At 43.0% G+C, this 17,764-nt stretch overlaps 8 protein-coding genes across 21 annotated transcripts; 4 read left to right on the forward strand and 4 right to left on the reverse strand.

The window, feature by feature from the left end:
* The first annotated feature begins 493 nt into the window (after positions 1 to 493).
* On the forward strand, positions 494 to 4,236 carry tgo (Aryl hydrocarbon receptor nuclear translocator homolog tgo). The gene is made up of 2 exons (XM_089467775.1): positions 494 to 649; positions 904 to 4,236. Exon 2 carries the CDS (start codon positions 1,086 to 1,088, stop codon positions 3,042 to 3,044), a length of 1,959 nt encoding a protein of 652 aa, XP_089323901.1. The 5' UTR covers positions 494 to 649; positions 904 to 1,085; the 3' UTR covers positions 3,045 to 4,236.
* On the reverse strand, positions 4,165 to 6,689 carry LOC149270432 (abasic site processing protein HMCES). 2 transcript variants are annotated; one of them, XM_089467919.1, is made up of 5 exons: positions 6,512 to 6,689; positions 5,497 to 5,655; positions 5,265 to 5,441; positions 4,709 to 5,201; positions 4,165 to 4,655 (listed from the first exon to the last, which is right to left on the reverse strand). In XM_089467919.1, exons 2-5 carry the CDS (start codon positions 5,514 to 5,516, stop codon positions 4,290 to 4,292), a joined length of 1,056 nt encoding a protein of 351 aa, XP_089324045.1. In that variant the 5' UTR covers positions 5,517 to 5,655; positions 6,512 to 6,689; the 3' UTR covers positions 4,165 to 4,289. The 2 variants fall into 2 exon arrangements, with proteins under 2 accessions (XP_089324045.1, XP_089324047.1); XM_089467921.1 differs by lacking the exons at positions 5,265 to 5,441; positions 6,512 to 6,689 and having other exon boundaries at positions 5,497 to 5,620.
* Sf3b5 (splicing factor 3b subunit 5) lies at positions 5,665 to 6,015 on the forward strand. Its single transcript, XM_089467962.1, has one exon. It carries the CDS (start codon positions 5,665 to 5,667, stop codon positions 5,920 to 5,922), a length of 258 nt encoding a protein of 85 aa, XP_089324088.1. The 3' UTR covers positions 5,923 to 6,015.
* Positions 6,042 to 10,792, forward strand: Kcmf1 (Potassium channel modulatory factor 1). 10 transcript variants are annotated; one of them, XM_089467780.1, is made up of 7 exons: positions 6,042 to 6,191; positions 7,826 to 8,130; positions 8,209 to 8,633; positions 8,975 to 9,235; positions 9,366 to 9,632; positions 9,705 to 9,946; positions 10,015 to 10,792. In XM_089467780.1, the coding sequence occupies exons 2-7, from the start codon at positions 8,115 to 8,117 to the stop codon at positions 10,607 to 10,609; spliced, it is 1,806 nt and encodes a 601-aa protein (XP_089323906.1). In that variant the 5' UTR covers positions 6,042 to 6,191; positions 7,826 to 8,114; the 3' UTR covers positions 10,610 to 10,792. The 10 variants fall into 10 exon arrangements, with proteins under 10 accessions (XP_089323906.1, XP_089323914.1, XP_089323932.1 ...); XM_089467788.1 differs by having other exon boundaries at positions 6,160 to 6,301; XM_089467806.1 differs by lacking the exon at positions 6,042 to 6,191 and adding an exon at positions 6,424 to 6,446.
* LOC108608852 (uncharacterized) lies at positions 10,397 to 12,912 on the reverse strand. 3 transcript variants are annotated; one of them, XM_089467870.1, is made up of 4 exons: positions 12,827 to 12,912; positions 12,707 to 12,764; positions 12,438 to 12,629; positions 10,397 to 12,381 (listed from the first exon to the last, which is right to left on the reverse strand). In XM_089467870.1, the coding sequence occupies exons 2-4, from the start codon at positions 12,752 to 12,754 to the stop codon at positions 11,377 to 11,379; spliced, it is 1,245 nt and encodes a 414-aa protein (XP_089323996.1). In that variant the 5' UTR covers positions 12,755 to 12,764; positions 12,827 to 12,912; the 3' UTR covers positions 10,397 to 11,376. The 3 variants fall into 3 exon arrangements, with proteins under 3 accessions (XP_089323996.1, XP_089323998.1, XP_089323999.1); XM_089467872.1 differs by lacking the exon at positions 12,707 to 12,764 and having other exon boundaries at positions 12,786 to 12,876; XM_089467873.1 differs by lacking the exon at positions 12,707 to 12,764 and having other exon boundaries at positions 12,827 to 12,872.
* A 78-nt stretch (positions 12,913 to 12,990) lies between these two features.
* Iru (E3 ubiquitin-protein ligase Iruka) lies at positions 12,991 to 15,138 on the reverse strand. Of its 2 annotated transcripts, none has more exons than XM_018000491.2 (2): positions 14,796 to 15,138; positions 12,991 to 14,699 (listed from the first exon to the last, which is right to left on the reverse strand). In XM_018000491.2, exon 2 carries the CDS (start codon positions 14,679 to 14,681, stop codon positions 13,530 to 13,532), a length of 1,152 nt encoding a protein of 383 aa, XP_017855980.1. In that variant the 5' UTR covers positions 14,682 to 14,699; positions 14,796 to 15,138; the 3' UTR covers positions 12,991 to 13,529. The 2 variants fall into 2 exon arrangements, with proteins under 2 accessions (XP_017855980.1, XP_017855972.1); XM_018000483.2 differs by having other exon boundaries at positions 12,991 to 14,735.
* Positions 15,139 to 15,424: 286 nt separating this feature from the next.
* Prosbeta3 (proteasome subunit beta type-3) lies at positions 15,425 to 16,283 on the forward strand. Its single transcript, XM_018000701.2, has one exon. It carries the CDS (start codon positions 15,610 to 15,612, stop codon positions 16,225 to 16,227), a length of 618 nt encoding a protein of 205 aa, XP_017856190.1. The 5' UTR covers positions 15,425 to 15,609; the 3' UTR covers positions 16,228 to 16,283.
* On the reverse strand, positions 16,269 to 17,565 carry LOC108609017 (MYG1 protein). The gene is made up of 2 exons (XM_089467904.1): positions 17,119 to 17,565; positions 16,269 to 17,054 (listed from the first exon to the last, which is right to left on the reverse strand). The coding sequence occupies exons 1-2, from the start codon at positions 17,496 to 17,498 to the stop codon at positions 16,316 to 16,318; spliced, it is 1,119 nt and encodes a 372-aa protein (XP_089324030.1). The 5' UTR covers positions 17,499 to 17,565; the 3' UTR covers positions 16,269 to 16,315.
* Between the last annotated feature and the right edge of the window lie 199 nt (positions 17,566 to 17,764).

Raw genomic sequence — 17,764 nt, forward strand, 5'->3', positions numbered from 1 at the left:
AAATATAAACTAAACTTTACCTAAGATTGTATTAAAAACATGAATTGAAAGAAAAACAAAAAAATGGAATTAAAAATGAAACAAAGAATTTTGCTAAATGTAGCAGAAGCTACTGAACTATTTTTGTTATAAGAAAGAAGAATTTCAGATGAAAAAATGAGACATATGTTATTGCCACTATTGATAAATAATTTTAATTAATAAAAAAAAAACTTGTACTATTTCGAAATTGAATGAAATGGAACAATGCCTAGTTATGAATTAACAAAGTATTTATGAAACTATATATGAAATATGTAAGACAATGCAATGCTGTAATACCATTAAATACTTAACAAGAACATTTAAATTTATGAGAAGTTTTATTTAATAACAAAGACTAGTACTGGGTGTCTGATAATAATTATTATTTTGCTGGAGTTTATTTATATTTGAATTTACGTTGAGTAATAAAGGCATCGATTTCTTGCGATACTTTAATATTAAGAAGTATCGATAAAATGTATTAAATAGTATGGCAGCACCACAAAGTTTGACAGTCGCGATAGGCTAGTCGAAATTTTGGTATTTATGTCTGCTGCGGTCACACAGTACACAGTAAACAGTTTTAGATTTTATCGTGTGTGTGCAATTCGTGGAAGAAAATTTGGTAATACGCAATGAAATTTGGTGAAAACTTTCATCAGTAGCGCCAGAAAATGATGAAAATAAACTAATTTGCATAGTGTTTGGTGAACAATGTAAAAATTGTTTGTATATATACTAGATTCGTTGTGTGTTTCCAAAAACTGTCCATGTACACTTGTATACACGCACGTACACACACACACATGCACTCACATATACAGTGGCAAACGTAGACAAAATACTAAACCCTCCCTCAACTCACGAATCATTTTTCAGAACCGTGCGCTGGGCCGTCGCGGCAAAGCGACCCACATAAAGAAAGCGAACAACAGGCAAAGCAAAACTAAGAGAAGTGCTCATAAATACACCGACCAACACACCAACAAACACATACACAGGCAGACATACATAAAACGTATACATCGAGTGAAAGAGTGTGCTAATTAAGTATTCGGATCATGGACGATGCCAACATACAGGACAAGGAGCGCTTCGCTAGCCGCGAGAATCACTGTGAAATCGAACGACGCCGTCGCAACAAAATGACCGCGTACATAACGGAACTCTCGGACATGGTGCCCACCTGCAGTGCGTTAGCACGCAAGCCCGACAAGCTGACCATCCTGCGCATGGCCGTGGCTCACATGAAGGCGCTGCGCGGGACAGGCAACACCAGCAGTGATGGCACCTATAAGCCCTCCTTCCTCACAGACCAAGAACTGAAGCATTTAATCCTGGAGGCAGCCGATGGATTCCTATTTGTCGTCTCCTGCGATTCGGGCCGTGTGATCTATGTCTCCGACTCGGTGACTCCGGTACTCAACTACACACAAAGCGATTGGTACGGCACCAGTCTGTACGAGCACATTCATCCAGACGATAGGGACAAGATACGCGAGCAGCTGTCCACACAGGAATCCCAGAATGCGGGTCGCATTCTCGATCTGAAGTCGGGCACTGTTAAGAAGGAGGGCCATCAGTCCAGCATGCGCCTGAGCATGGGAGCCCGTCGTGGCTTCATCTGTCGCATGCGCGTTGGCAACGTCAATCCCGACGCTATGGTCTCTGGACATTTGAACCGCTTAAAGCAGCGCAACTCGCTAGGCCCTTCCCGGGATGGATCCAATTATGCGGTGGTTCACTGCACAGGCTATATCAAGAACTGGCCACCCACGGATATGTTTCCCAATGTTCATATGGAACGTGACGTGGACGACATGGCTTCCCACTGCTGCCTGGTGGCCATTGGCCGGCTGCAAGTAACCTCAACGGCGGCCAATGATATGACCGGCAGCAACAACCAGAGCGAGTTCATCACACGCCACGCCCTAGATGGTAAATTTACGTTTGTTGATCAGCGTGTGCTGCACATTCTCGGTTATACGCCCACCGAGCTGTTGGGCAAGATCTGTTACGACTTCTTTCATCCGGAAGACCAGAGCCACATGAAGGAGAGCTTCGACCAAGTGCTCAAGCAGAAGGGGCAAATGTTCTCGCTGCTGTATCGTGCTCGAGCCAAGAGCTCCGAGTTCGTTTGGCTACGCACCCAGGCCTATGCATTCCTCAATCCCTACACAGATGAGGTGGAGTACATTGTGTGCACAAATAGCTCCGGGAAGACCCTGCATGGCGCCACTCCCGAACAGCAGCAGCAGCAACAGCAGGTGGAGCAACAGCAACATGTCTATGTACAGGCGCCGGGTGTAGATTACACGCTGCAGCCGCCGCGACGTGAGATTACGCCAACTGGCGGCGACGCCGGCATCTATCAGATGCATATGCAGGCGCCACCGCCGCGACCCGCCTCGGCGCAGAATACGCCGGTGGCCTATAGCTACGATGCCACGCACTCACCGTATGGTGCGGCAACAGGTGGAGGTGGCGGCGGTCCCTCACCATTGGCCAAGCTGCCCAAGTCGGGCACTTCGCCCACGCCTAATGCCTGGGGCGCACGTCCCATGGCCGCACAGCAGCAGCCGCAACCCACTGCCACCGAGGGGTATCCAGCCTATCAGCAGAGCAGTCCGGCCCGCTCCCCGAGTGGCCCCACCTACACGCAGCTCAGTGCCGGCAATGGACAGCAGCAGCAGCAACAACAACAGCAGCAGCAGCAGCAACAACGTCAACAACAGCAGCAACAGGCATCGGCTTATCAAACGGCGCCAACAGCAACACCTTGGGATTGGCAGAATGCAGCGGCCTCACATCCGGCGCATCCGCATCCCCATCCGCATCCGCATCCGCATGCTCATCATCCACATGCACATGCGCATGCGCATCCAGGCGCCGCCGTTGCAGGGGGCGCACAGCAGCCTCAGGGTCAGGAGTTCTCAGACATGCTGCAGATGCTCGATCACAGCGCTACAACAACATTTGAGGATCTAAATATTAACATGTTTAGCACGCAATTCGAGTGAATGTAATGCAATTCCCTCCATATCTCTCTCTCTCTCTTACACCTACACTATTCGGAACTCCTTCTGGTAGGGATGAGCGCGTGTCTTACTCCATAATTTTTAGTATTAATATTTTGCAAGTACTAATTTTCAAAGCCAATCGCATTTGCTCGTGACACGCGCTAATCTCTAGTTGTCCACACAAAGCTCAGTTTTTAATTATTTTTCAAGTGCAATCTATAAGAGAAACATTTTCTACAAAATTGTTGAAATATTTTAGCCAGCATACAAATACATATAGCCTATGTACAAACGCTTCAAGTCAGAAGATATAAAGCGAAACAAATTAAATTGTAATCTCGTAAATAGGCACTTAGGTACATAACGGTAGTCACGTACCGTACACGCTCTCGATATCGATATCATTGCTTGCTTCCACATGAAAAGCCGCCAATCCGCACATACACAGACACACATACATATTCAGAGACAAGACCCCTGCCTCTGCCTCTGCCAAGCAGTGTAAAAGTATTTGAAATAGCTGTAAATCAACGACACTCATTATGCAAATTGCAAAGTTCATTAACAAACAAATGAACACAATTTTTATAAATATATATATACATAATTAAATACTTACAAGTGTAATTTCTAGACTAATAAACAACACAATTCTAATTGTAAGCATTGGCATACAAACACACACATGCACAAACAATTGGCCGCGCTCTTCGTCTCTCATCCACACACACTAACACATTCGCATATTGCGCTGCAACATTGACACCAATTTTTTGTTGTCGCTCAGTTTTTGCTATGTATTTTTCATGCGGAAAAGCAGTTCAAGTGCACATACTGAAAAGAATAATTGCTTAATTTCAATTTTTTTCCGACAAATTTGCTAAAAAGCGCAAGCTTAACTTTGAACAGTCGCGGATCAAATAACATGGCAGCTACAAATTGACGAATTACATACATATACATATACTATTTCCATTTCATAGTTTTAAACACACAAATTAGCGAATAAAGCGTATGGCAGACAAATTAAGAGAACAACAAATTTAAATCAATTTTTATATGCTAAGCCTTTGTAATTAAGCAAAAAAGAAAATGCTATATACATACTTATATAATAGAATTGGGTAATGAGAACAAATCTTTTGGTTTTTAATGCAAATAAATTTTAAATACTATGAAAAAAATTCTTAAATTTATGCTTTACATTTTTACATTATTAGCTCAACTTAATTTCACATTTCAATTTTAAGAGTCAGCTGGCTCCGCTTTGGCCGTAATATCAGCGCTCTCTCCTGTCTTAATTATCTCACAACGTGGCCGCTTGGCGGCGTTTGGTGCATCCGGTGAAGTTGGACTGCGTTTGATGGCATCGATGTTGGTATTGGATCTGTCTTTCTGTTGTTGCTGCTGTGGCTTTCCTCCAGTTAGCCAGGCCAACATGCCTTTTGGCTTTTCCGGCTTGGCGGCCAATTCAAATGGCTTATTGCATTCATCGCTTTTGTTTCGCGAATTGTTAACCAATTTACCAACGCGATGCCACTCCAATGCCGTAGCAGGACGCAGAGCAGCCAAGGCTTGAGAGTCACTTACATGCTTAAAATTCAACCAATCCTAAAAAGGATATTGTTATTATAAATAGATTAAATTATTACAAAGTTACTCACATTCATTTGCTGCTCTGTTTCAAGAATCGCTGGCATGCGATAGTGCATCCAGGACATAATCTTACTAGATTGGAATGTAATGATACTGTAGCTATATATCTTATCGCCGCTCTCGTCCTGCCATACATCGAATAGACCAGCCATACGCAATAGTTTCACATTTGCCGGCGACCAGGTGCTTTTGTCATAGATCTTCACGTCCGACTCCTGTGGAACGTAGACCAAATATGCCTCTCGCTCCGATGGCTTAGCTTGTTTTGTTGTTTGCCATTCGTAAAAACCTTCGCATACAACAACACAGCGCTGACCGCGCTTAAACGGGCCGCGATACAGCTTTGAGTCCATCAAGTGCTCCAGTCGACAGTTGTTTGTGGTCAGCCCATGCTTGCGATAGTCGCCCTTGTGCCAGGCGGGGATCATGCCCCACATCATGGGCATAACAACACGTGCAGATTGTTGGTCCTCAGCCTCACTGAAATGAGCCGCGGAGACACTAAAAAGATGATCACAAAATGTAGTTCCATTCACCATAAGTCATTGTTTACGGTCAACCTACATAACGGGTGTTATATCTGTGGGCGCTATGTTATACGAGGCATGATAACGCCTCCCTAAATTGAACTCTGCGCGCCATTCGGGTGCTACGAATTCCTGCTTGATTTCGTCTTTGGCTTTCACCTCATTGTGTGGTGGGTATTTGCATGCGCATATTACCTGATCTGGATCAAGTGTTCTGCACAATAGACCTTAAATAACAATTGCGTTTTAAATCAATACGAATTACTTACAAACAAGTCCGACCGCACATTTTGTTAGATTACAGCTCGTTAACAGTTTCTTAGCAGTCGTTTCATTTGTTCGCTCTGTTCAAACGAGCTAGTTCAGTACTTCATTAAACACCACTAAACAAACACGGCATTTGGCGTACAGCATAAAATTTTTGTTTGCTGCAAAAAATGGGCGAACGTTATAATATACACAGTCAATTGGAGCATCTTCAGAGTAAATATATTGGTACTGGACACGCGGATACCACCAAGTTTGAGTGGCTTACCAACCAACATCGCGATTCACTGGCTAGCTATATGGGGCATTATGATATGCTAAATTACTTTGCCATCGCTGAAAACGAGTCAAAAGCGCGAGTACGATTTAATTTAATGGAGCGAATGCTGCAGCCTTGTGGACCGCCCCCAGAGAAACTTGAGGATTAAGCAATAATTATTAAACAAAAATTATAAATGTAACAAAACCAAGCAGCGTCTAGTTAAATAAAATAGGGCTGGAAAAACAATGAGTATTCATAATTTAGTATTTTTTTATTTGTCGACGTCTGGTCGCACTGCAGCTGCAGTCGGGGAAAGCTTTCAACTCGATATAACTTATTTTCGTTTCAATTATATATTTATTTGAGTGCTAGTGTTTTATTTTAAAATAGTAAATAATAATTAATTAGTCAGTGTTACAGCACAATAAAATACATGTATGTGTACTAAAAATGTGACAGCGGAATAACCAATAAAAAATTAGAACGTGTATATAAAAAATACATGCATATATATGTAATAGATGCATAAGTACTAAAATGCATCAGTATGTAATGAAAAATGCCACACAATTACGATAGAATCAACATAAAAACGTCTGCGGCCTAACTTATTTCAATTTGAGCACAATCAGAATTTGCGCCGAACAAAAATTTCAGCTGAAATTATTTTCGATTGCGTAGATTGTATATGTATGTATATTATACATACACATACAGTGAAAAGGGTGTATACATGTGTCTAAAGATGAATGTACCATAATTACGCGCCGTTCAATTCTGAAAACGCAAAAGTTTAAAAATAGTGTCACATATAATTAAATATAATTTCCCACAACAAACGGCACTAAGAAAACCAACAAAGCAGCTTTCTTAATGAGTGTTTCTGCGACAGCGTGCAAATGTCGATGTTATTTAACAAGCTACAGTGCACCGAAAGAGGAAGAAAAAGTTGTACTATTGTCTGTCATCTGGATAGCTTCAGTTTCACCAACATTTATGCATACACAAGCATTCAGTTTAATATTGCGCCTCCCCCGAGACAAACTACAATATATTGTTTGAGTGACCATTGCAAGTCATTTAAATAGTTAGTGTGTTTATCAGCTGCCAATCAGCTTGTTGGGTCATGCGCTTTAAGCGAGCAGTTTCTATTCGTATGTCCATTATTGTATGGTGTGACAGGCAATTGCGAAAAGCTCATGCAATTCCATTTGGCGTTGCCACATATTCAACATATGGTATGGTAACACCAATATAAAAGCAGAGTATTCTGTACATTTTGTAGGAATTTGTATTTTCTACAAGATGCAGAAATTGTTTATAAGTATTAAATTTAAGCAAGCATTAGGCGCCTTTGTTTCTGTTTTATTTCCATTTGGCCAACGCACTACGTTTGTGGCAAAAGTGGCAGCACTCTTTGCTCAGCAGGAGGTGGATAGGGGGGGCGAGCAAACAGCGCAGCGACACACAAAAGCACACGACGACGACGACGGACGGGTCGAATGAGTTGAAAATTTTCGCGAAACGAAAAGTTAAAAATAAATGTTTACTGTGCATGGTTCAAATACATAGTATATATAATTTTTATAGTACTTAAATATTATTGTGCATTGTGTTTATGGTTTTCTCTTTACACACTGCCAGTTCGCCTTTAATTTTGCTATTAAATTTAAACATTTGATAGCCTACAAGCTTGTGTTAGTGCGGGCTGCCAATGCAAGACGTAAGAGGGGAAAGAAGTGTGTGCGATTTATACCTTATGCCTGTTTCTATTCATTTCATTTTCGGACGACAAACGCGAATGGTAACACCAAAAGAGAAAGAACCGTAATCGTCTTCTGGTAGCTGTGCAAAGAAAGGCGCAAAGAAAATCAGAAAGTAGAAATAAAGGAAAAAAAATCGTTGCATCTGCGAGGGCGGGCTGCGCTTGTGAAAATAGTGTATACATGTGTATGTGTGTGTGTGTGCGTGTTAGCCTTGTTACTTAATTTGGCCGTTTTTCCTTTGTTGTCATCTGTTTACACTCAATGACTGACAAGTTCTTTTTTTTCAATTGCATTGCATTGCAGCTCCTTTGCATTCTACACATGTGTACATAGGAATCTCTAACTTTAAATATAGTGTGAAAAAGAAAAAACCAAACCAATCGAAACGAAGTGCTGAAAGCTCAGCCGAAAGTTCATTGAAATAAAGTAAAATCGAATTCATCGGCAGAACGGTAGAACGTGCGCCTAAAAAAGGAACGGCACCTACCGAGTGGACGTGAAGACGTCGTCGCTGCTGCTGCCGCTGCCGCTGCTGCTGCTGCTGGTGGTGACCCTTCCGTTGTCGCTGCCTTTCTGCTGTTGCTGCTAAATAATGAGTCGTCATGAAGGTAACAAACAAACAACAAACAAAGCTCCCTTCTCTATTAATCATCTAAAATCTTAATTGATTTGTGCATTTTGTTTAGGTGTCAGCTGCGATTCATGTCTAAAAAGTAACTTCACTGGACGTCGCTATAAGTGTTTAATTTGTTATGATTATGATCTGTGCGCCGATTGCTATGAGGATGGCGTCACCTCTACTCGCCATCTGGTTGAGCATCCAATGCAGTGCATACTTACCCGTTCCGATATTGAGTTATATTTTGGCGGTGAGATGTTAACAACGGATCAGCCGCAATCCTTTACGTGTCCTTATTGCAAAAAAATGGGCTTCAGTGATGCGACACTGTTAGAACATGTCTCCGCCGAGCATACCGAGACCAGTTTGGAGGTCGTTTGTCCCGTTTGCGCCGGGTTGCCTGGCGGTGAGCCGAATCTAGTCACAGATGATTTTGCTGGTCATCTAACATTGGAGCATCGGCAAGGACCACGAGAGTTAATATCCTTTTTGATATCCTTTTACAAAAACAACATCATTCAATGAACTCATTTTCAGTCATTTAATAGTTAAGTTTCCGTGCAACGTATTTCTCTTAAGTTTAAGTCCTCTGTGCACAAGAAACTTTTGCCGTAGTACATCCATATACATAAATATTTTGTAGCACTCAATTAATTCATAATTATCACTCATTCATGCATATATTTGTTTGTTTATAACATCTAGGCGAATTGCATATTAGGAATAGTTAGTTATTAAAGTTAAGTGTGGAGATGTGTTTCTGGTATAGATAAGTTATTGTAAATTGAGACGAATCGAATTTTGTTTTGGTTGCCTTAACCTTTAGACTATACGACGAGCCCTCGGCCATACGCCATGGCGGTGGAGTGCGTCGCATACCAGGACGGACCTTGGGCGGGCCTCGCACCCGTCGCTCCAATATGCACTTTAGCTCATCGAGCGGACTGTCGGCATTATCGCCATCGGGTCGCGAATCTGTCGATCCCATTGCGGAGCTCCTCTCTCAACTATCCGGTGTTAGACGTGGCGTTCCACCAACATCGCAATTGCAACAATTGCAGATGCAAATGCAAATGGATCGGCAACAGTTGACGGTAAGCAGCGCATTTGTTGTTATTATGAGCTTGTATATAAGGCAGAAGAAAAGCAAAAAATCTGAAAAGAGCAAAACAAAAATAAAATAAATCTTGTGAATGTTTGTATATAACGCTTTCGTTATTTTAGGCATCGCGCCAAATTGATCGACTGCCAAGACGCACGCATCCCATAGTCTCAACATCGAATTCGAATGCCACCATGGCCGAGGTGATCAGCGGCGGCGGCGGCAACAGCGGTGCAGTTGGCAGTGGTGGCATGAGTGCCAGTGGTGTGAGCGCACCGTCTAATCTGCGCACCACAGATTGGCCGGTGGGCGCGACCTTCTCATCGACCAGCAGCCATCAGCAGACGCAGTCGAGCAGCCTGGCCGCCAACACACTCAACGCCAGAGAAGTAGCCACAAATAATTTGATTAAAGAATCCCTTATTGCTTAGACTAATGCGAATTTAATTGTGTCCTTGTAGGCGGTCGGCAACAATTGCATTGGCAGCGGCAGCGGCAGTAGCAATGCGCTGGGCATAAGCGTCGGCACTGGTGGCTCATCGATAGCCAATGGCGGGGGCAACTCCAACGTTATGTCTGGCCAGGCTGGCGGCCAAGCTGCAGCTGGCGAGACATCGCAATCCCAGTACTTGCTGGCCAAATTTATGCAGCCCACGCTAACGGATGCCGAGTGGGCGGAAATTGAGCGCAAGCGCGCCGATCGGTAAGATTATTATACATATATACACATATTGATCATAAATTAGTCGCTCATGTCTTTTCTGTTGACAGCTCCATGTTTGTGCAGTCGATGCTGCTATCGTTGTTATGCACTGAAGAGCTAGACTTGAATGTGCCCAATGAGGATGGTGACTGTTTGGCTAAGAGTGATAATGTAAATAAGGAACAGAATGGCAGCGACAGCGACAACAAGCAGCAGCAGCAACAACAGCAGGAGGAACAGGAAACGCTGCTCAATAACAATGCAGATGAGCAGCAGCAGCAGCAACAACAGCAACGCGCTGTGGTACGACAGGTGAATCAAATGCAACAGACCTCGCCAGAGGACTTCTTATGCGATGAATATCGCTACAAAAGCAAGAAAGCCAATAACACAACAGCAACAACACAAACGAGCGGCACTGCTGCAACAGGAGGATGCGGAGGAGCAGGCGTCGTTGGTGCTGGCGGTGCTGGCAGTGCAGCAGCCGCTGCAGTTGGCAGCCGGCCAACAGCAGCTGATCGAGGTGGCCTCGAAAGACGCAGCCGGGCACAGCAAGCGGAGACTGCCACGGGCTCACAGCAGCAGTTGCAGCAACAGCAACAAAAATACAAACAGAACGCGAATGCGGCGGCAAACACAAATCAAATACCCGATACTAGGTAGTGTCTCACAACCATAACAGCAAAAACATGTTGTAGCTGCTGCAGACTAAGTAACAACAGCAATACGCGAACAATGCATTACCAACAACAGCAGCAACACCAACAAGAACACAATATCAATCAATACAGCAGCAACAACTACAACACACACAGCCGTAAGATTAACAACAACAACAAAAGGAACCGCAGCCGCCGTCGCAGCAGCAGCCGCAATTTTGTCAAAAACTATATTATATGTATCGTTTATTAAATATATTAAAATTTATATAATTATAAAAAAACAATTGAACAGAGATGTGCAGAAAGAAAAATTATTGTAATCATTGAATTAATTATAATTTAAACAAACAAAATTATAAATATTTAATAGTGTTATTTTGATTTATTTCAATCAATTGTGGAACATAGAAAATCCCAAACTACCGATAATCCAAGAATAGGTCTAATGGTCCCACAAACCTAGTTTAAGAATATCGGAAAGTGGTTCTTAAATATGTTTACATGTATTTTAATTCGACTGCGTGGTATTGAGATTAATGGTTTAAAACTTAAAGCTTTTATTGCCTATTAAAAACTCCAAACAAAAGAATATAATACGTTTAATTAGGAACACTAATACCTGTAAATGTGTTTCGCATATAGGATTTTTAAAAGGCCGAACGATTTAATTGAAATGAACATATATGCCTTACGTTGATATTTCTAATAGAATACTTAACAAATACTTAAAGCTGGAAACATAGTTCAACTTGAGTTGACCTCAATGGCTTAACTTTCATCTCTCTCGATAAGCATAGGAGGCATCAATTCCAGATCTAGCGCGCTTTGAACACCTCGGGGTTGAATGCAGAACACATATTCTACGGCTTGTTTGACTTGCCGTTCGCTAGCATATGGATTGGCCAACACAATATTGTTGGCCAGCATTTTGGCCAGCTTTTTGAATAGAAAGCGATTGGCAATTAGACCTTCCTGCAGTGGACGCATCAAGTACCGCACGATCCATGGTCGTATACGTAATATGCAGCTGGCCAGCAACACCTCATCCACCAGATCAATGCTGGGACTACTTATCTGCGTAGTGAACTCATCGTCACTGTCCTCACCAAAAAGCATATGAAACTTATAACGTAAAGCGTCTTCACAGCGCCAATCCGCATCTAACAATTGAACCAAGCACGCATTTAGACGTCGACGCTGTGCATACAATTCGCAGGGCCAGAGACTATTTCGAAGATCCGGAGTGCTTTTACTAGGCGGCTTAGTTGATGGCGTAACAGGCGATAATAGGGGCTTCAACTGCTCTGCCACAGTGGTGGGTTCGTTCAGATCATCTCCATCTGCCATGGCTTCTACAGCAATACCAAATACGGCACTTAAGTCAGTTAGCTCGTCGTTAAACAGTTTAGCTAGCTCCTGGCCTACAACATCTTCTGTACTGGATGTGGGTGTTACAGGCCTTTCGTTACCATTGACTTCTGCCAACTGCTGCTTTTGCTCTTTGCCTTCAAACTCTGCCAACTGAGACTGAAACATATCGATTTTCTGGCACAGCGTATAGCTTGTATAGCTGTCGTTCCGCTCGTCATTTGGCATGCTTGTCGTTTGCGTTGCCTTGTCGACCATCTGGTGCTTGGCTTTGGCATTGACATTCGCATATGATGCTCTTGTCGATGGTGAATTTTCGTCGATCTGTTGTATTCGCTGTTGCATTTCGTCGAATAGTGCATCAGCCAGACGGCACTCCCGTGTGTTGCGTCGCACGGCGGCGATCTAAATAAAACAACGTTAACTAAGGCTGCTATATAGCTTTCCTGGGATCACTTTACCATTTTCACCATAGCACGCTGATAGAGCTGTGCCGCCTGACAGGCTTTAATTGCATGCGTCTCCATTGCCTTGACGCTGTGGTCAATACATGCCCAGGCGGTTGGCTTGTGATGGTTCCTGGAAGTGCCTGCCCAGACGCAGACGTTTTCCTGCAGCTGACGCTCTAAATAGCGCACATATTGCTGGCGCACCTGTTCACAAGTATTTACCATTTATTAATCATTGATCTAATATTCTTAGCTGAGAGTAGTATGTGATAGTCTTTTACCACTTCTGTTAGTATAACTGTTTCACTGTTGATACTTGTAGGAGCCATAATCTAAAATCTGATATATAGTTTTAATTACAATTAACTACCGCATTTCAGCTACTCTTATAAACAATTTACTTGGCTCAAAAGTTGCGCCGTCGTCCAAAAACAACAAACACATACATTAACTAGGCGAATTTAGCGGATAGCGTTGCCACCTAGTTGGGTTCTATTACAGCTGACGCATATCTTTTTTTAATATATTCGTTTTTTAGAGCGCAGCTGCAATTTAAAAATTGATATTGTTGTAATATTTTTATTAAATAATTTGTTGTGATTAATAATTTCACAGGTAGTTTAAAGTGCTTTACATATTAGTTTTTTAACTAGTAGCTAGTTACAGGTTATCTTTAAATAAACAACTTTCGTTATTGTTATATTTAGATCAAAGCGAAAATACAATGCCTCGTTATCTTCTTCTTCTTTTGTATTACTATAAATATATGTAATTGATTTTAATTTATACATAACTTGTGTCAAAATTCGCCTCACTATGCTTACAGCATTTTACTGCTGTGAATATGTAAAATTAAGAACAACAAATTTGCAAATATTGTTTACGAGCCCTTTTCGAAACAAAACAAAAATAAAGCGTATCTATAATAATTTTCGTTGAGTTTTTTTTTTCTTTCTTTCTTTTTATAAATATAAGCAACTTTTTGGATTTTATGTGCTAACGCTTGAGCTGCGTGGGCTTTAATTTTGAATATCAGGTTTACCATCCACATTTCGAACCGCTCCGTTGCAGTCGACCCGATCCCTATGCATAATAATATAGGAATTAGTCCAAAAACATATTGTCATCATCAAAAGTGAACACGTTGTTGCGCTGCTGCGTGGCTGCCGTTGCTGTTGTCTGATCCGTCTGTGCGGCTGTTGTTTGACTAGATGCATTGGTGGACGTTGGAGCTCTTGCAGTAGAGTTGCTGCTGCCACTGGCGCGTCCGCTGCCATTCTCATCGGCAGAGTTGTTCAGCAGCGCATAGTCCTCATCGATGGAAGCGGCGTCGTCGTTGTCATCATCGTTGGCCAACGATTTGCGGCAAATGGGACAAGTGCTGTGCAGATTCAGCCATGGCACAATACAGTTTTCATGATACAGGTGCGAGCAGGGAAGCTTGCGCACTGACTCATCCAGCTTGAAATCATCCCAACAAACAGAGCACTGCATTTTGCGTTCCACTTCCTCGGCACTAATTTTCACATTTGGTATTTCGTTGATGCGTTGCGTGGACAATGGTGGTGGACCCGCTGTTTCCATTTGGTTGAGCATCTGTGTAACGATCGTATCGAGGCCTTCCCGACCCCACGCATAGTCGCCCGGATTGCCCATGAAGAACATATGGGAATGGCCAGTGCCGCCACCACCACCGCTCCCACCTGGACCGGTTACAATCTCGGCTGTGGCGCCAGCCAAAGGCAAACTTTGCAGAAAATCGTATAGTACATTGTCCAAACGATCCAAGCTTGCCGGTCGCACTCGACCACCACCAATACTGGACGCCCCACCTGATGAACCGCTTGATACACTGCCACCGGAGGGGCCACCCAAGTGCACAACATTGGTGTGACGTCGATTTGGTTCGATTGTTATTTCCAAGTTAGGCACATTACGCATGCTAAGCAACGACACAATATCGTTCCTCAGTGACTCAACGTTGAGCATCCCGCTACCGCCAGCGCCGCTGCCACTGCTAACGGCATTGGTACCGCCTATGCTGGCATCTGAGTTAACCGCGTCATGATTCAAAGCACTGTTACTGGTGGAAGCTGACAATTCCGGTGCGTTTGCTGGTAGCTCCTCAACGAATCCGTACGAGCAGAGTGGGCAAGTGTAATCGGTGTTCGGAATGTTGATCTCCACATTGCACATGTGACAGAAAAAACGCTTTGGCACCGTGGGGTGCTCTTCAACGACCATTGCCTCAGCCATTTTGATTGATGGATTTATCTGTGTGTAGTATGCCAAATATTTGTTGCCGTTGCACTAGCAATTTTTCACCAATTGTTATATTGTTGTTGTGCAAGCAAGCTGCAGTCGGCTTACCTATCGGCTTTCCAGGTAGTTGCTGCTGTTGGGTGCTATTGCTTGTTTTGATTCGGTTGTGATAAAACTGTGCGCGAGCAATGAAACAACGTAAGCTCAACCGTCGCCACTTCGAGCATCTAGTGTTGTTATTAATGTACAATTTTATACAGTTTTAAAAGGACATCGTGCTACTGCAAGATACTTCTAACCGATTACTTTGACAGCCGTCGATAGGTGTCTATCGATGATGCTAAACAGCCTTAAAAAATGCCAGCAACCTACAGATATGGATATAAATAATAATGTCAATATTTTTGTTTTGAAAATGGTTTCAACCATATTTAGATTGCTCAAATTCGTTAGGGGCCTATCTAGCTTGGTTATTGGGCTATCGCTTCTCGAGAGATACCGATAGATATGTGAGGAGTGCGACAGGAGGTTGAGTCAGGTGTGCTTGGTATCTGTGCCTTTTAGCTTCGATATATTAGTAATAGAACGACAAAAACAATCATAGCAATGGTATACTCTTGAAACAAGTCTATCACATTAGAGTTTCTAGTTGAAACTAAATCCAGTGAATGTAGGAATACCCATATTTTCTTTATATTATTTACGTTATCTATGTCATTTCGATAACACTTCCGTACGAAAAAGTGGTGCTGTTGTGTCAAAAAATTTGCTGTTTCATTTAGTACATTAATATTAAGAGCATTCTGGCAACGCCAAACAATAGTGGCAGAAACAAAAAGTCATCTTCGGAGCGGCGTTTAGCATTTAATTTTGCAAGGTTTATTTACGCCAGTCTTATTTACGGAATTTAATCAAATTAACTATGTCTATTCTGGCCTATAACGGTGGTTGCGTGGTCGCCATGCGGGGCAAGGACTGTGTGGCGATTGCAACCGATCATCGCTTCGGAGTGCAGGCCCAAACCATTTCTACAGACTTCAAGAAAGTGTTTCACATTGCTCCGCGTATGTTTCTGGGATTGACTGGACTCCAAACGGATATATTGACGGTGCGTGATCGTCTTATGTTCCGCAAGAATATCTATGAAACAAAAGAGAATCGTGAAATGGCACCCAAACCATTCTCAGCCATGTTATCCAGTTTTCTCTACGAACATCGCTTCGGACCCTACTTTATTGAGCCGGTGGTAGCTGGCCTGGATCCAAAAACTATGAAGCCATTCATCTGCAACATGGACTTAATCGGTTGCCCCAATGAGCCTGATGATTTTGTTGTGGCTGGAACCTGTGCCGAGCAGTTGTATGGCATGTGTGAGACACTATGGCGCCCGGACCTGGAGCCGGACCAATTGTTCGAGGTGATTTCACAATCGATGGTAAACGCTTTCGATCGTGATGCGATGAGTGGTTGGGGTGCCACGGTCTACATTATTGAGAAGGACAAGATTACGGAGCGTTCCTTGAAAACTCGCATGGATTAGGCATTTCATTCATTATTTTTCAAAATAAGAAACAAATAAAATTTGTAAGGAAAGGATATGATTGACTATAAATTTATTTAAAAGCCGTTCACTCGTCGGCAAAATCAATGCTCTTCAGTGCCATAGCCAAAGCCGCTTCCTTGGTCTTGGCACCGCCGATGAAACCTGTGTGGTGCACAAATGTGAGGTCTTCAATTCCAGCCACTTGGCACAGCTCTTTATCGCGCAGACCTCGCCAAGGTGTGGGCAGAAATTTACGCCCAACATAACTAGTAGGTGTGACAGGAACTCCAGCAACACGCCAGCTGTTTCCGTCATTGAAGATTACCACTTTCGCCACACCCTTAACATCATATTCCATTTCTAGGCTGTCCAAATGTACCTTCCACGGACAGAAGGTTTCCAGCAGAAGGATTTCCCTGCTCTCGTGTATCGACGCGGCTTTCTCCAAGGCCAGACGCACATGATCGCGGGCTGCTATCCACGAGCAGGCAACCTCCAGTACGTTCTCGACAAACTCCTTGCCCGCAACTGACATGGCCATGTGGAAGCGTTGGTCAGTATCCGAATTCGTATCCTGCCACGAGGGATTCAGTTTGCCTATGCGTGCCGACAGATGCGTGGATATCTTGTAGCGTGGTTCTCCACCTTCGAACATGGGCACGCCATTGTCAATGGCATCGAGCTCGCATATAAAATTTCGATAGATTTGCAGGAAAGCCAATTTCATATTGGCTTCTGATAGTTGAATATTTCGTTCTCGTTGCAAAATACTTTGTATGACTCGCTCACCATAGAAGCTGTAGACCAAGCCCGCGCTACTCAGCCTGCAAAAGAGAGAACATGGAACACGTTTTTTTTATTGTTTATCTAACCACAGATTTAGCTTACCTTATGTCAAATTCGTCGCCGAGTTCGGGGTGCACCGTGCTAAAGGTCTCTTTAAATGTCAACTGATGATGATCGTACCACTTCTTTTCGTGATCGAAGACCCCGCCAACATCCACAATTATATCACACTTGGCACGCAGTGCCTCATCGTCCCGACTGCGGAATATTTCAGCATTCTCGTATTCTGGCAATTGTTTGAGCATAAAACAGGCAACAACCTCGTCACAGTGGAACGTGCCGTTGTGGGTGCCAATCGTTAGGGGCGTGGGGCGTTTAGGTGGCGACGGTAGTCCATTAGCGGCGGAGCTCATTGTCAATTTCTGAGTAAATTGGTTGAATGCAACAACTGGTAGAAAACGCTGCAAGAATCGTGTTACCATTGGCACAATGTGTACACACCCCGGTAGTTTCAAACATTATTGCTTTCGGTTTCAGCTCAATAAGTGTATACATACGAACAAAATAAACAATGCCATTGTGAATGATTGCTTCACAGGGTGTACCTATAATGGCGCCAAGTACAAAAAAAATATGTTTTTCGTTTAAGTTTCTATTTCTAAACCACGAAGTGCATTTATTATTTATCTTATTAGTATGTGTACAGGTTTCAGCGTATTTCTTAGAAATTTACCTTGCCCTAAAGTCA

The sequence above is a fragment of the Drosophila arizonae genome, chromosome 2 (genome assembly GCF_054131065.1).
Source record: "Drosophila arizonae isolate 15081-1271.41 chromosome 2, UAZ_ARI_1.0, whole genome shotgun sequence".
NCBI lineage: Eukaryota > Metazoa > Arthropoda > Insecta > Diptera > Drosophilidae > Drosophila > Drosophila arizonae.

Coding starts and splice junctions, on each gene's coding strand:
- tgo (XM_089467775.1), top strand. CDS start 1,086: ATGGACGATGCCAACATACAGGACAAGGAGCGCTTCGCTAGCCGCGAG.
- LOC149270432 (XM_089467919.1), bottom strand. CDS start 5,516: ATGTGCGGTCGGACTTGTTT. Junction 5,202..5,264: donor ACAGATATAACACCCGTTAT/GTAGGTTGACCG, acceptor TCATCTTTTTAG/TGTCTCCGCGGCTCATTTCA. Junction 4,656..4,708: donor AAACAGAGCAGCAAATGAAT/GTGAGTAACTTT, acceptor TATCCTTTTTAG/GATTGGTTGAATTTTAAGCA.
- Sf3b5 (XM_089467962.1), top strand. CDS start 5,665: ATGGGCGAACGTTATAATATACACAGTCAATTGGAGCATCTTCAGAGT.
- Kcmf1 (XM_089467780.1), top strand. Junction 9,236..9,365: donor TGGATCGGCAACAGTTGACG/GTAAGCAGCGCA, acceptor TCGTTATTTTAG/GCATCGCGCCAAATTGATCG. Junction 9,633..9,704: donor ACACACTCAACGCCAGAGAA/GTAGCCACAAAT, acceptor GTGTCCTTGTAG/GCGGTCGGCAACAATTGCAT.
- LOC108608852 (XM_089467870.1), bottom strand. CDS start 12,754: ATGGCTCCTACAAGTATCAACAGTGAAACAGTTATACTAACAGAAGTG. Junction 12,630..12,706: donor CAGTTATACTAACAGAAGTG/GTAAAAGACTAT, acceptor ACTTGTGAACAG/GTGCGCCAGCAATATGTGCG. Junction 12,382..12,437: donor AGCGTGCTATGGTGAAAATG/GTAAAGTGATCC, acceptor TGTTTTATTTAG/ATCGCCGCCGTGCGACGCAA.
- Iru (XM_018000491.2), bottom strand. CDS start 14,681: ATGGCTGAGGCAATGGTCGTTGAAGAGCACCCCACGGTGCCAAAGCGT.
- Prosbeta3 (XM_018000701.2), top strand. CDS start 15,610: ATGTCTATTCTGGCCTATAACGGTGGTTGCGTGGTCGCCATGCGGGGC.
- LOC108609017 (XM_089467904.1), bottom strand. CDS start 17,498: ATGGTAACACGATTCTTGCAGCGTTTTCTACCAGTTGTTGCATTCAAC. Junction 17,055..17,118: donor GGCGACGAATTTGACATAAG/GTAAGCTAAATC, acceptor TCTCTTTTGCAG/GCTGAGTAGCGCGGGCTTGG.